The sequence below is a fragment of the Aythya ferina genome (assembly GCF_964211825.1).
Source record: "Aythya ferina genome assembly, chromosome: 5".
Lineage (NCBI taxonomy): Eukaryota > Metazoa > Chordata > Aves > Anseriformes > Anatidae > Aythya > Aythya ferina.
This window is the reverse complement of record NC_140301.1, coordinates 27224751-27237125: the sequence shown is the minus strand read 5'-3', so window position 1 is coordinate 27237125 and position 12375 is coordinate 27224751. Positions and strand designations below refer to the sequence as shown.

The following is a 12375-nucleotide window of genomic DNA, read 5'->3' as shown; positions in this document are numbered from 1 at the left end:
TAAAGGAAGAAAAATTAATTAAATACTATTACTACTGTTTGGATAAAGTAATGGAAAGAAAATCATCATGACACTAGCTCCAGCTCATTTAATTCCTGAACTGCAAATCTAAGGGCAGTATAGCTGAAGGCACACTTGCTCTGTTTTTACATTCTTTTTTAAGGCATTCATATTCTGGCTTTGTTCACAGGCAAGTTACTATGCACGTGGATGTTTGGTTTCTCACCACAGAGCCATCCCCGTACTCATACCTACATTTTACGTAGCACTCTCTACATCTAAAAGCTCTCACAGACGCATCAGAACAATGAGATACAATCAAAGACGTAATTCAGATTTTGACTGTCCTTTCTATTGAAAATTTAAATCATTCAGATTTGAAGTTAACTGCTATTGGGATGCCAAAATAACAGCAAAAACTATACAAAACTTAGAAATGATATGCAACTCCTGAACATACTTTGTGACTCATGTGATAGCAACAAAACCATTCCATTCCCTTGAATCCATTCAGTCACAAAAAAGGAAATGAACAACTTTTGTAAACACACCCACCGTGTCTTTTAAATATCCGGCTGACAATCTCACATACATGCTGCTGTATCTTGGCTGCCCAAATAGAAAAACTACCCTGAAACCATCACAAATAAAAAGTACACATATAATTTATATGCGACGAACACTCTATACAATATAGGTAATAAGTACGCTGCTACCTTCTCTCACTATCATCAATTGTAAAGTTTACACAATAAAAAACTACAGTTATACAAAGCATTATTTTACTGTGTTATCTTGTATTTTGATTTAGAAAGATTTATGAGCTTACAGACAGAGAAGGGTTACTTTGCCACCATTAGAAAAGGAAGAAAATAGCCAAAGCCCACAATTTACATTGGCAATCAGATGCATTAGTTTGACATAAATTAAGAATAAAGCTTATTTCATCATTGAAGAATTAATGTAAAGTTAAATGGGAAGAGGGTATTCAGCCCCCATAGTACAGATTTGTAGCTTTAAATGGGAACTAATGTGAAGGTTAATCTTAAGAGATTGCAATTATCTCAAACATGCTTTGAGTTTAACCACATCAACTTCACTTTTTTTTTTTTTTTTTTTTTTAAATCCAATACATGAGAAAACTCAAAAACATCCCCTTAACACCTACAAACCTTAAGCATATCACTGTCATAGGTATAGTCTATAGCTGGAGATATACGCTGTGAAAATATTTGACTCATCATAGTCCGGTAGGCCTTTCCATCCACATTTGCTAAGGTATGGTGGAGTACTTCATGAAGCTCAGACTCTTCCATCTGTGGTGGTGGAAGATGTTCACTTTTTAACAGCTCCACAGCTGTTGGTCGTGCTGCAGGATCGTGGTTCAAGAGCCATGTAATAACTGATCTCTACAAATTAAATCAAAATTTTATATATTTTTTTATGCTAGCAGTATTTACAAAAACCTTCTTAGACACATCACATATACAGAATGATACATGCATCAGACTATACAGGAAAAAAAAAAGAAAGCAGGGTCTGAATATTTAAGTGGGTAATTCTTTGCTTATTCTAAGTATCTTTTATTACGGTAGTATCCAAATAAAAAAATGACTAAAATTATTAGAAATTTGTTAGTCCATTTAGGTCTCAAGGGGTGACAAGAATATGTAGTGCTTTTTGCTGTTATATGTTATACAAGCTCTGGCATTTTATTAACAAAGTTAAGAGAAAACACGGTCACATGCATAGGTTAGAGAGTTACAGACACTAAAAAAAGAGAGAATCTTCCCAGCATATTTTGGTAAACTGTACAAAAAGGGAATATTTCTATGGTACTAGTGACAGACAGATTGCTGTTCCACTAGCAAAACAGACAAAAAGTTAATTCTAATGGTTAATGAAAGAGTCCTTGCACAACAAAGAATTTTTCTTAGATGGTTCAGAAAAAAATTACACTGCACCTTATCACTTCATTCCTCTGCCATGGAGGCATGAACTAAATATGATGAGACAAAAAGAAAAAAAAAGACAAACAAAAACTCTATTCAAATCCACTGAATTCTTGCTGTCCCAAGTTGCTCAAAAAGCTCTTGGTAGCAATTTTCAAACTAAAAGTGTCAATTTAAGCTATATATCTCTTCCTGTTCTGTGACATGGATCTCTTTCTAAAGTTTAAATTAAGGGTTAAAAAAACATAGCTGCAATTTGTTTATGCCTAAAAAGTAAAAATTGTCCATGACAGCTTAAAAGATACATATATATGGGTGAACTCTGCATTTCTTTATGACTGTACTCAGGGAATTCTGTGGATAAGCATATTTCCATGTCAACTTTATTTTTTTTTTTCTCTTCACTTTGTTCTAATATCAGGTAATAACAGCTTGGCAGAAATTACTAATTTAGACTTAAGTGGAAAAAATAATAATTAATTCTTATTCACAGAGAATACCTACTAGTTAAAATGCCTTCAAAATTACCTGCTTTGCATGCTTGACTTCGTCAAAGTCTTGAGGAAATACAATATTGGGCTATAAAAAAACAAAAAACACAGTTAGTTTGAACAGTCACTCCAGCTTATGCAAGCTGGTCTTATTTTTAAGTTCCATATTGTTAATCAGAAAGACCAAGCATTTTTATTTCAATGGGGGAAAAACAAACAAACAAAAAAACATGGCATAGTTAATTTGAAGAGGTAACAGAAAGAATGTTACTGAAATGCCTGAAATAATGACTAATGTTAATAACAAAGAAATCTACATTACATTAAGAGAATGTCACTAGCAGCTCCAACTTTATCCTTTCCTTTGTATTAGATATTTTAACTTTTTTTTCCTTTAAAAAAAAAAAAAAAAAAGCACTCCTCATGGAAACATTTTTGCTGTTTTGAATCCTTTTCCTTTTCTTAAACTATGTGATGCACAGAATTCAATCTTTTATACCTGTAAACTTACCAGTCTTAGCTGACTAAGAACAAAGATCCTTTCTGATGCAGTATTCATGGGGTGGTAAGACATTTCAAAGAATATTATACCCAAACTGAATAGGTCCACTTTCTGTGGAAGACAAAATGGAAATCTAAATGCAGTACCTGTGAATTTTCTGCCAAAGATGACAGCAGAGAAAAATAATATTTTGTTTACATTTCACATTAGAGAGCATAATAGAGATGTGGGTTGGCTTTTGTTGTTGTTTAATTTTTGTTAAATGATGCAATCAATTCAGATTTGGAAGACTTCAGTATCTTTTATCTTCTCAGCACTGCCATGACATAAAGGGCTCTGTTTCACTTCGAAATCACTCTTCCTTTGAAATATATACATTTGCATATAAACAGGATCCTCTGTAAAGAAAAAAAAAAAGTACTACCACCCCCCAAAATCACAATCTAGAAATCCAGGAGAGCAATATATACTTCAGATGATGACATTTTACTTTAGCTAAAGGTTGTAAGATTTCTAACCCATTCACTTAGAAAGACCCACCTTTCAACTTCAGGTAGTTTCATGTAGACACAGTTACAGCACAGCGCAAATAACTGCCTTGCCTATATCCTTTCACCTTGGTCCCAAAGGTGGAAATTTCTCATTCCCTTGATTATCTCAAAAGTCCTACCACATCCTTTTCCACCTCAAATTCACCATTGTTGAGCATGAGCAACCTGCATTGTACATAGTACCTTAGATTCCATGCTGGCTTTTTATTAAGTCTATTTAATCATACCTGATTATATGTAGACTTAGTGTTTCCTTGGACCTCTGGACTGACATACAATGCAGTACCAACCATTCCTGTCAAACTACCTACACATCAAAAGATAAAAAACATTAATTTCAAGAAAGCAGGAAAATAATGCAGCATCCAAGTCAGGAAATCTCGCTAATCTTTTGTCTTTGTTGCTTTCAGGGTGGAATGCAGTTCTTCATAAGAGATACCCAGGCAAGAACAGTTTGCAAAACAGTTCTTACTTTCATATGTCAAGCATAAGTGTCTGTCTGTACTATCTACATCCTACCTACTGCTTTACAGAATTGTAGTAGGTCAGTACACGATACAACTAAGTATCACTTACAATACACTCATCTTAAGATACACATATACTAACATTTTCTCCAAACAAAAAAATCAGCCTAATATGGAGCAAAGCCAATAGCAACAAAACCAAACCAAACTCCCTGAAGTCTTCAAATGTGCCACACAGTTAAGAGAACGTAAGTACAGATAGAACAGATACACAGGATCTCTACATAACCCACCATAATAAAAGCACCAGTCTGTGGCAGAAAGCTAGCAGTGGAAACAAATTCAGTCAGGTAATTGGCAAAACTGCCAGATTATATGTAACATATCCACTCAGAAGTCGTGTGTTTTTTTTCTCCAAACAAACAAACAAAACACACACAAAGTCATTTTCAAACAGTGACTCAAAGTTCTAACAGTGTACACAGTATTGCAGAAAACAGAACTTTGCTTAAAATCATTTGAAGCAAGCTACAATGTATACTAACCTGATGGGTCAGACTTAGCAAAACTATCGGAGTGATTTTCTTCTTGTTTAGAGATTGCCTGAAATCAGGAAAACAGATATATTGTACATGGCACTTGAAATGCTTCTGTTGGCTTTGCTTGCTGCTTTGGTTTGCAGCACACAATTTAATTCTAGACTCTTAGAAATAAAAATATTTATGGCATTCACAATAAAGTCTGATGAGCATTACTTTCTATTTTCATGTATATTCAATGTATATTCATGTAATGTTACTTGTAATATATAATATATTCATGTAATATTACATGGAATCATGTAGCATTCGTGTAATATTACGACACAAAATGAAAGTTGCTTCATTCACTTTCAGCTGTACTTACTGCATTTGCTGGATGATCTGTAGCTAAACCAAAATCACCAATTTTCACATGATCATCGGAATCTAAAAAAATGTTCACAGGTTTCAAGTCTCTGTGGATCATTCCCTGTTATAGCAGGAGAAAAACAAAAGACCAACAGCATATGAAACAAGAAACACAATGCAAAATGTAAGTCTTTATAGTAGACTGAAAAGCAGTATTACATAATTTAATTATTCCATATAGAGTGGAAAATTTAGTGCATGAAGTCACTGATGATTAATCTTGAAGTAAGACCACAGCCACTAGCCCAGAAGATAGAAACAATCTTTAGTGCTAATAGATACCTAATGCAATGTTTTTAAAGGTAGGCTTTTTTTTTTTTTTTTTTTTTTTTTTAATGACAAAGGGAAAGGTTTGAAGTGAATCATTACAAAATTCAAATTTATGATAATGCATTCTAAAGCCCTAGAACTGAATAATAGTAGGAAGAATAAGGAACAAAATTTGCTAATAAAGACAATTATACAGAATCAAATGCTCAAAATTGAATAGAGTAGAGTAGAGCAGAATGTATCATAACATATATATTATGGACAGGTCATAACTGTCATACTTACTAACCTTTTCATGGATGTAAGCTAACCCATCTAAAATTTCTCGGAAAAGCCTCCAAAGCCGACTGGTGTCTTCATATAATCCTTGGTCAATGGTATCCCTTAAGGTGCTCTTTTCACAATACTCCATCTTCAGTTGTGCATATGTAGGGAAGAGAGGGAGAAAAGAGCAATTTTGTAAACAAACAAACAAACAATCACAGAAACTTGAGTATGTGAGCATATTAATGCCTGGTTCTGTAAAACACAGTTCAGAAGCAGCTATCATGGAAATATTCAGCTGTTTGGAATTTTTATGGAGAGGTGTATTTTAGCTAGAAAATATGATTTCACTTATGGGTCCTATTCCATTTTCAGGGACAATGATACTAGCTTGTTTAGTAGTCCATTTTCATACATGAATGTTAAAAACAAGATGAAAGCTGTCTAGGCATAATCTATGTTTAAACCAAACTTCCAAGTATCTTTGGCTTTATTTTACTTGGATCCTTAACCAATTATATGAGGTGTATGCACAGCATGTGCAAACAATCACAGAAATCTAATTCCATCTAGTTATGCCTCCCTTCCAGACCAGGGCTACAGGCAGACTGACCTGAATATACAGGTAATGCACTGTCTGAATGACTGGTATCTTGTCTTCTTCTTCATGGCTACTCTTTTCATTGCCTTCTTCACCCTGTATCACAGTAAAAATAACAGAAGAGATAGCTACAGGAAGCTGTCCAGAGTTTTTTTTTAATGCATACTACTATTCTTTAGTGGGTAAAGCACATTCATGAAAACTCATCTTCTATGACTGGGTTTTAATATTAGCAAAATAATATATTGACATTTTTATAACACTGCTGCTTCTAAATCTGCTAGAAAAACAGACATGACCCAACTCTTACTTTCAAAAGCGAGAATGAATAACATTTTTGTCATAATTAGACACTGGAAGAAAAGTCTTCTAGAAGATCTAGATAAAATCTGCATCTCAAAACGTGTCATATTTAAAACAAACACACGAACAACAGAACAAGCAACACGAACAAACAACACCTTTGAAACTGCAATATACAAAGCATACCTAGTAAAATTAATAATGAACAGAAAAACAGTAACTTTGATATATAAATCCTCTCTATCCTTCCATGATAGTAAGCATACTGCCATCTTATTAAATATATGTTGAAAGCTTTGTCATACTGATATACCTTTCAACAGAAAGGAGATCAAGAATCAATTGGAGCATTTTACAAATCATCAGGATTGGCAATGACAGATTCTACATGCTGTAGAAAGTTCCGTGTATTAGCTTTCTAGTGATACAGTGCTCTGACTTTTCACTAAAAGTGGTGTGATTCAAAATCTTAAGAACAACTAAAATCTCGCATACATTATGCTGACCTCCCATCTCTTTGACTGCTACAAACACGTCACCACTTTCAGAAAGTGTCTAGTATGAGCAAATACACTGATTTATGTCCCCTAAAAAGAGAACAGAATTTCAACTTCCACATGATGTAAGGCAATCCAGATGGTGAATTGATAAATCACGCACATGCATGTCTTAAACTTACACTAACCAGGCTCATGACTATGAAATGTGACTCACATTTAGCTCAATGACACTGTGAGAAACAGAATTCAGATTAGTAGCATCAGGTGTATTTTTATGTAGCTCCTAATGGCACATTTGCTTTCATGAACATAACCCTGTGAGTCTGTGTTTACATGAAACAAACAAAACCTCCCAACCAACCTGTTTGCATGTCAAAGGCTATTTTATGATCTCAGCATTTCCACTACCTTTATCTTTATACTTACTGGAGGGTGACCTTTACTGTTTTCATCCTCGTTATCAAAAATTATTTCACTTTCAGAATCTGTGGTTGGCCTATTAAAAAAAAAAATAAAATGTTTTGGTATTCCTAAAGTAAATATTACCAAAATATTTATTATGAAACCTGGAGCCTATATTTGCGGAAAAAAAAATCCTTCTTTTATTTAAGTTTCTATTGAAGGACCCTTATATGCCTTAAACAAACATATGAAAACAAAAGTATCCTGCTTGCAAAGCCAAACTTCTTTCGACAGCTCAGCCTCTTAAAAATGCAGGCATATATTTACATGAGGAAAATTTCATTTCTGCCTTCAATAAGAAAAACTGAGATAAGTTCACTTATGATCCAATGCTTAAACCACAATAACAAAAACATAAGTGAAAAAAACACCCCCCACACAGTGATAGGTATTGAATATGTTAATAAAATCAAAAGAAGAGAGAATGAGTAAGGTATTTTTCAGGATTTTTAATATTTCTCTGATATTGTTTATTAAAAATATATGTCTTAAAGTTGGAAGATAGTCCAACATAAAAGTAAACAGCCATGCATTCTGAAACAGATGCTAAGAAATTTCTAAAAGCCTAAGCCAACATTTTCCTCTTATACTGACAGTCTTTAACTACAAATTTTCCTCTCCCTGGCTATCCAACTGCTGGCAAATACAGTAATTTATTGCTAGAGGACAGAACGAAAATGCAGTGAATTGTATCTGACACAAATGAGAATGGTAAAAGACACAAACCTGGAATACTCAGCCACGCTGCTGTTCCCTACAGAGCTAATGATGAAGACTACTTACAAAAAAGAATGTGAGAACACCCCATCGCCATCATCATCGTCATCATCACTGGACTCCTGATCAGCTCCACTGAACTTGTTGCTGGAGGACCTTTCACATGAAGTACTCCACTCAACTGAACTTGTCAGAACTGGGGGAGGAGCATTGGCTTCCACATCACTCGACTCCTCAGTATTAAGGATGAGATCTGCTTTGGTGGGCACTCTCTTCTCTTCAGCTGTTTCAGATGATGGAGCAACGGGAGCAGGACTTTCATGTTTTTCTATCCAAGCATTGTAATACCTCACAATATTTTCATGGTTCAAGCGGGAAAGTAACGTTACTTCCCCCTTAATCCTCCGAAACTGCTTGCTGGCAGTGTTTATGCGGATACGTTTAACAGCATAATAGCAACCATCAAGCTTATTTCGCACCTGAAAAATTTGAACAAATCTGAAGTCAAATGCTTATAAATGCTCTACCAAATAAATGGAGTCAGAAGTAGAATAATTTCACGGAAGTGGGAAGTTTTCCCTCCTCTACCTGGGAAATGTCTGCAATTCAAATGCAAACTTCCCCATACTGATGGACCTCTCCCTACGATCCCAGTAATTCCTAACAAAACTTATCAGCCTACTCAATTCCAGATAAAACAAACATAATACAGGCACAGCACACTAGAAAATCATCAAGAAAACCAAGTAAATGTTGAGTACATTGTTTTGCTTCAGAGGAGACAAACACATTCCAAAAAGGATTCAATAGTGGGAAATAATTTTTATACCATACCTTGATGACTGCTCCAAAAGCTCCTTTGCCAAGTAATTTTAGCTCTTCAAACTCATTGTAATAGCGTGAAAATTGTCTCTGTGTTTCTGTGAAGAATGAAGCGCTGGATATCTGACTGCTGGGTACAACTGTTTCCATGCAATCTACACCTGCTGAATCTGTAATGAGGACATCACAGTTACCAGCACTGGTAGTAGTGCAGGGGTAAGGCAATAAGGGGAAGAAATTTACAAGAAATTGACACATTTACATCATGCAGAAGGTGGAGGAATTTCCAGGCTTAATTAAAGCATCAGCTTTCTCTACTGATGAGAAAGCAACAGTCAGACCAACCCAGCTAGTCATGGACCTATAAGCTGGTGTGGTCTTTAACTTCTGGAGTAGCTATTGCAAAGCACTTGCATAAGCACAATTTTGATGCTCTAGCAGAGCCCAACTTTTCTGTTACTGCAGGCATGTGGTCCAGTTATTATTTAACATAACGCAAAGAACCGAGTTTCTCACCATCTAAATTTTCTTCTGCTACAGGTGTTTTCATTTGTGGAATGTTTATGAAACTATGTTGTAACAGCTGCTGAGGAGTCCATCTTTCCTTATCTTCTAAGCAGACACATCTGTTAGCAACCCAAAAAGAGAACAGTTCAAAGAACTATCCCAGATCAGACGTAAACGTTCAAACAGATTTCTGTTAAGGAATGATCACCTTTATCAATTCTGATGGAATCAGAGGCAAAGAGAGACTAATGACTTATCCACACAAAGCCGGTGGCAGAACAGAGCAAAAGAGAGCACCAGATCTGTTCTCCTGGATCCCAGATTAGCAGCCTGAGCCAGCAGCAAGAAAACGCCTTTTCTCTAAAAAACTACGACTAGTGACACAGGGGGATTTAGCTGATCTTTTGAAAAACTGTTCAAGCCTTAAAAATAAATAAAAATAATAGTAATATAAAAGAGAAGAAGATACAGGAATGCAGCAAACACGTACTTTTCCAGAAAGTCTTGGAAGTCAGCAGGTAAATTGCTAGGAACAGCAACTGGATATTCCTTCGTTACTTGGCCCTGGCTGAGTGAAAGCAGAAGCAAGCCCAGACTCCACACATCTCCTTTTTTTCCAGGTTTGCTGGGAAGAGCATCCTCACTAAAACGGACTTTGGTTTGCTCAAAAACATCTGCTTTGCAGATATCAGCTAAGCGCTTGGAAATGCTGTAGTCTGTCACCTTGATGTTTCCTTCAGCATCTACCAGGATACTGGAAGCACAAAGAACTTTGTGCACTACTGAATTACTGTGCAAGTAGTCGAGAGCTGACAAAATCTGGGTCACATAATGGCGCAACTGCTCAATTGGAACCGGAGTCTCTTTGTGCAAGTATGTAGAAAGGCTGTAACCACTTATGTGCTCCACTAAAATGTCCACCACAATTGAATCATCCCGTTCTTTAAGGTTCATACATATATAATGTACTATGTTTGGGTGACTTAGCTTTGTCAGTGAGCTGAACTCTGTCTCTGCACCCTGAAGCTGTTAGAGAAAAACAACATAACATGCATTGTGTCATATTTCATGAACGCACAATTAAAATAGATAATACAAAAAAATATATACAGTATATGACATCCTCATCCTCATGTGAAAAAAATGCATTGTAGACAAGGGGCAAGAACAACTCTGGTTTCTGCCAGGCACATCTGATTTCCTCTTGTTTCAGAATTGTAATATTTTATTATTTTATTTATGCATGCTTGCAGGTACACTTCCTTGTAGTTGTATTACTTTAAATGTACTCCTGAATACCCCAATATGTTAATTTTGCTCTGAAGTGGAAAACTCTGAACTTTTCAGACTCATCACCACCCTCCCAAGCTTAATATAAATTAAGAGTTTTATCAAAAGCATCGAACACGCCCTAAACTTTATCAAGCCAAGTGCAACACATGGGCATTACCTGCTTCTTACACTTCTCAATCTTTTCTCTTTCCTGTGTTGTAAGAAATTTTCCCATCTTTTTTTGCCAGTGCAGAACCCACTCATATACTAAAACAAAGTCTCCACTGTGAATTTCCAATGCATTGTAGACTGATTTACCAAGCTGTTCATCCTTGCCTATACATGAAGGGAGAGAAGGGGAAGACAGTTTCTTTTTTTTTTTTTTTTTGGTAAAGGCTTGACAAGAGCTCCTGCAAATGCTAAAGAAACACTGTTTTCTACAACTCCTGAAATGCGGAACTACTTACAACTAAACAAAATTTGTACCTACATGTGGCATGAAAATTATCAGTTCTGATGAATGTGAATTCTATGCAGATAAAATAAACTAATACTAGTCAAATTAAAACTACAGCAAATTGGCAGAAATTGCTGCACATTTTAAGAATTTCAGGTTTCAATAACTGATTACTCTTCCTGCTGAACAAATGCCAAACTCTTATGGACATAACTGTTTAACATAAAACTGCAATATAATAAAATTATTTTTGCATCAGAGACTTTTAGATTGCTTATCCTGCCACTGAGGAAGCGCTATGCTGAAAAAGAACAAGAACATTTTATGGTCCACTTACATGGCACTCCATGGAGGCCTTTCATCTCCAAAAGTCTCCTACTCTTGCATGTATTTAGTTGTCACTAGAATTGCTGCTTTCATCCCACTGCTATCAGCAGTGATGGTGCAGAAAAAAGCCTGTATCCCTAACCCTGCTCTTACCACTGGTTTCACATTTCCTGAAGTTAAATGATTTCTTGCTTGGTGGCAATGTGTATTTGACAAGCTAGCTATTCATTTAAATTCAAAAAAAAATCTGCTTAGGGAGTTATTTTAGTTATGAAGAGAATATAAAACATTGAATGGGTGTTTTTTTGGTATAGCTATTCAGTTATGTAATTGTTTCAGGAGAAATGGACATTTACTTAAAATAATCTTAAGAAAATATGAAATATTTATCACAAAGTAATTTTGCATATTACTCTCTCCCAGTCCTGGCTATGACATTTCATATACCACAACAATATTTTCTCTCCCTTGCTACTTTGTACCTGGTAACATTGTTCAGGTTTTCTCCCTCCCAAAAAACAACAGCTCCCAAAATAGTATGTCAAGCTGCAAATGTTACTTTGCTTACCTAAACATTTTCCTTTATGAACAGTAAGTTGCCCAGCGCTTGTGCTGAAGTTCAACACCTCGTAATTGCTGGTGGACTCTTCATTATTACCAATAGAAAACTGGCGTTCTCGTCTGCAACGTGGACAGAACATTTTTCTCTGTCTCAAAAAAATATTGTTGCAGTCCCTAGTTCCTAAACATATCATTTCTGTAACAGGATTAGTTTTCAGGCACTTTTGTACTCAATCATAACATTCATCAAAGTTAGTGTAAACGTAAACATCTGAGTAGAAATCCAGCATTTCACAAACAACAACATTTTGCACTGGGTGTCTAAAATCAAAGCCAGGAATTGAATCAGCAAGGAGTTCAATCCAAACCTTAAAACTTCTGCAGCTGAGGATGACATCT

At 35.5% G+C, this 12375-nt stretch overlaps 1 protein-coding gene across 5 annotated transcripts in view; it reads right to left on the bottom strand.

Moving 5' to 3' along the window:
- The window catches only part of EIF2AK4 (eukaryotic translation initiation factor 2 alpha kinase 4), a 38362-nt gene that overhangs the window by 16256 nt on the left and 9731 nt on the right, over nt 1-12375 (bottom strand). For all 5 annotated transcript variants that reach the window (XR_014693659.1, XM_084521322.1, XM_084521319.1 and 2 more), the window contains 16 exons: nt 11984-12096; nt 10810-10967; nt 9850-10385; nt 9369-9478; nt 8865-9022; nt 8097-8509; nt 7278-7347; nt 6061-6144; nt 5473-5595; nt 4870-4974; nt 4509-4566; nt 3724-3803; nt 2955-3056; nt 2481-2531; nt 1173-1409; nt 556-631 (listed from right to left, as the gene is read on the bottom strand). Coding sequence is in view for 4 of the 5 variants with exons in the window: in XM_084521322.1 (XP_084377448.1) it covers nt 556-631; nt 1173-1409; nt 2481-2531; nt 2955-3056; nt 3724-3803; nt 4509-4566; nt 4870-4974; nt 5473-5595; nt 6061-6144; nt 7278-7347; nt 8097-8509; nt 8865-9022; nt 9369-9478; nt 9850-10385; nt 10810-10967; nt 11984-12096 (2474 nt within the window). In the remaining variant the exon portion in view is untranslated. The remainder of the gene's footprint in view (nt 1-555; nt 632-1172; nt 1410-2480; nt 2532-2954; nt 3057-3723; nt 3804-4508; nt 4567-4869; nt 4975-5472; nt 5596-6060; nt 6145-7277; nt 7348-8096; nt 8510-8864; nt 9023-9368; nt 9479-9849; nt 10386-10809; nt 10968-11983; nt 12097-12375) is intronic.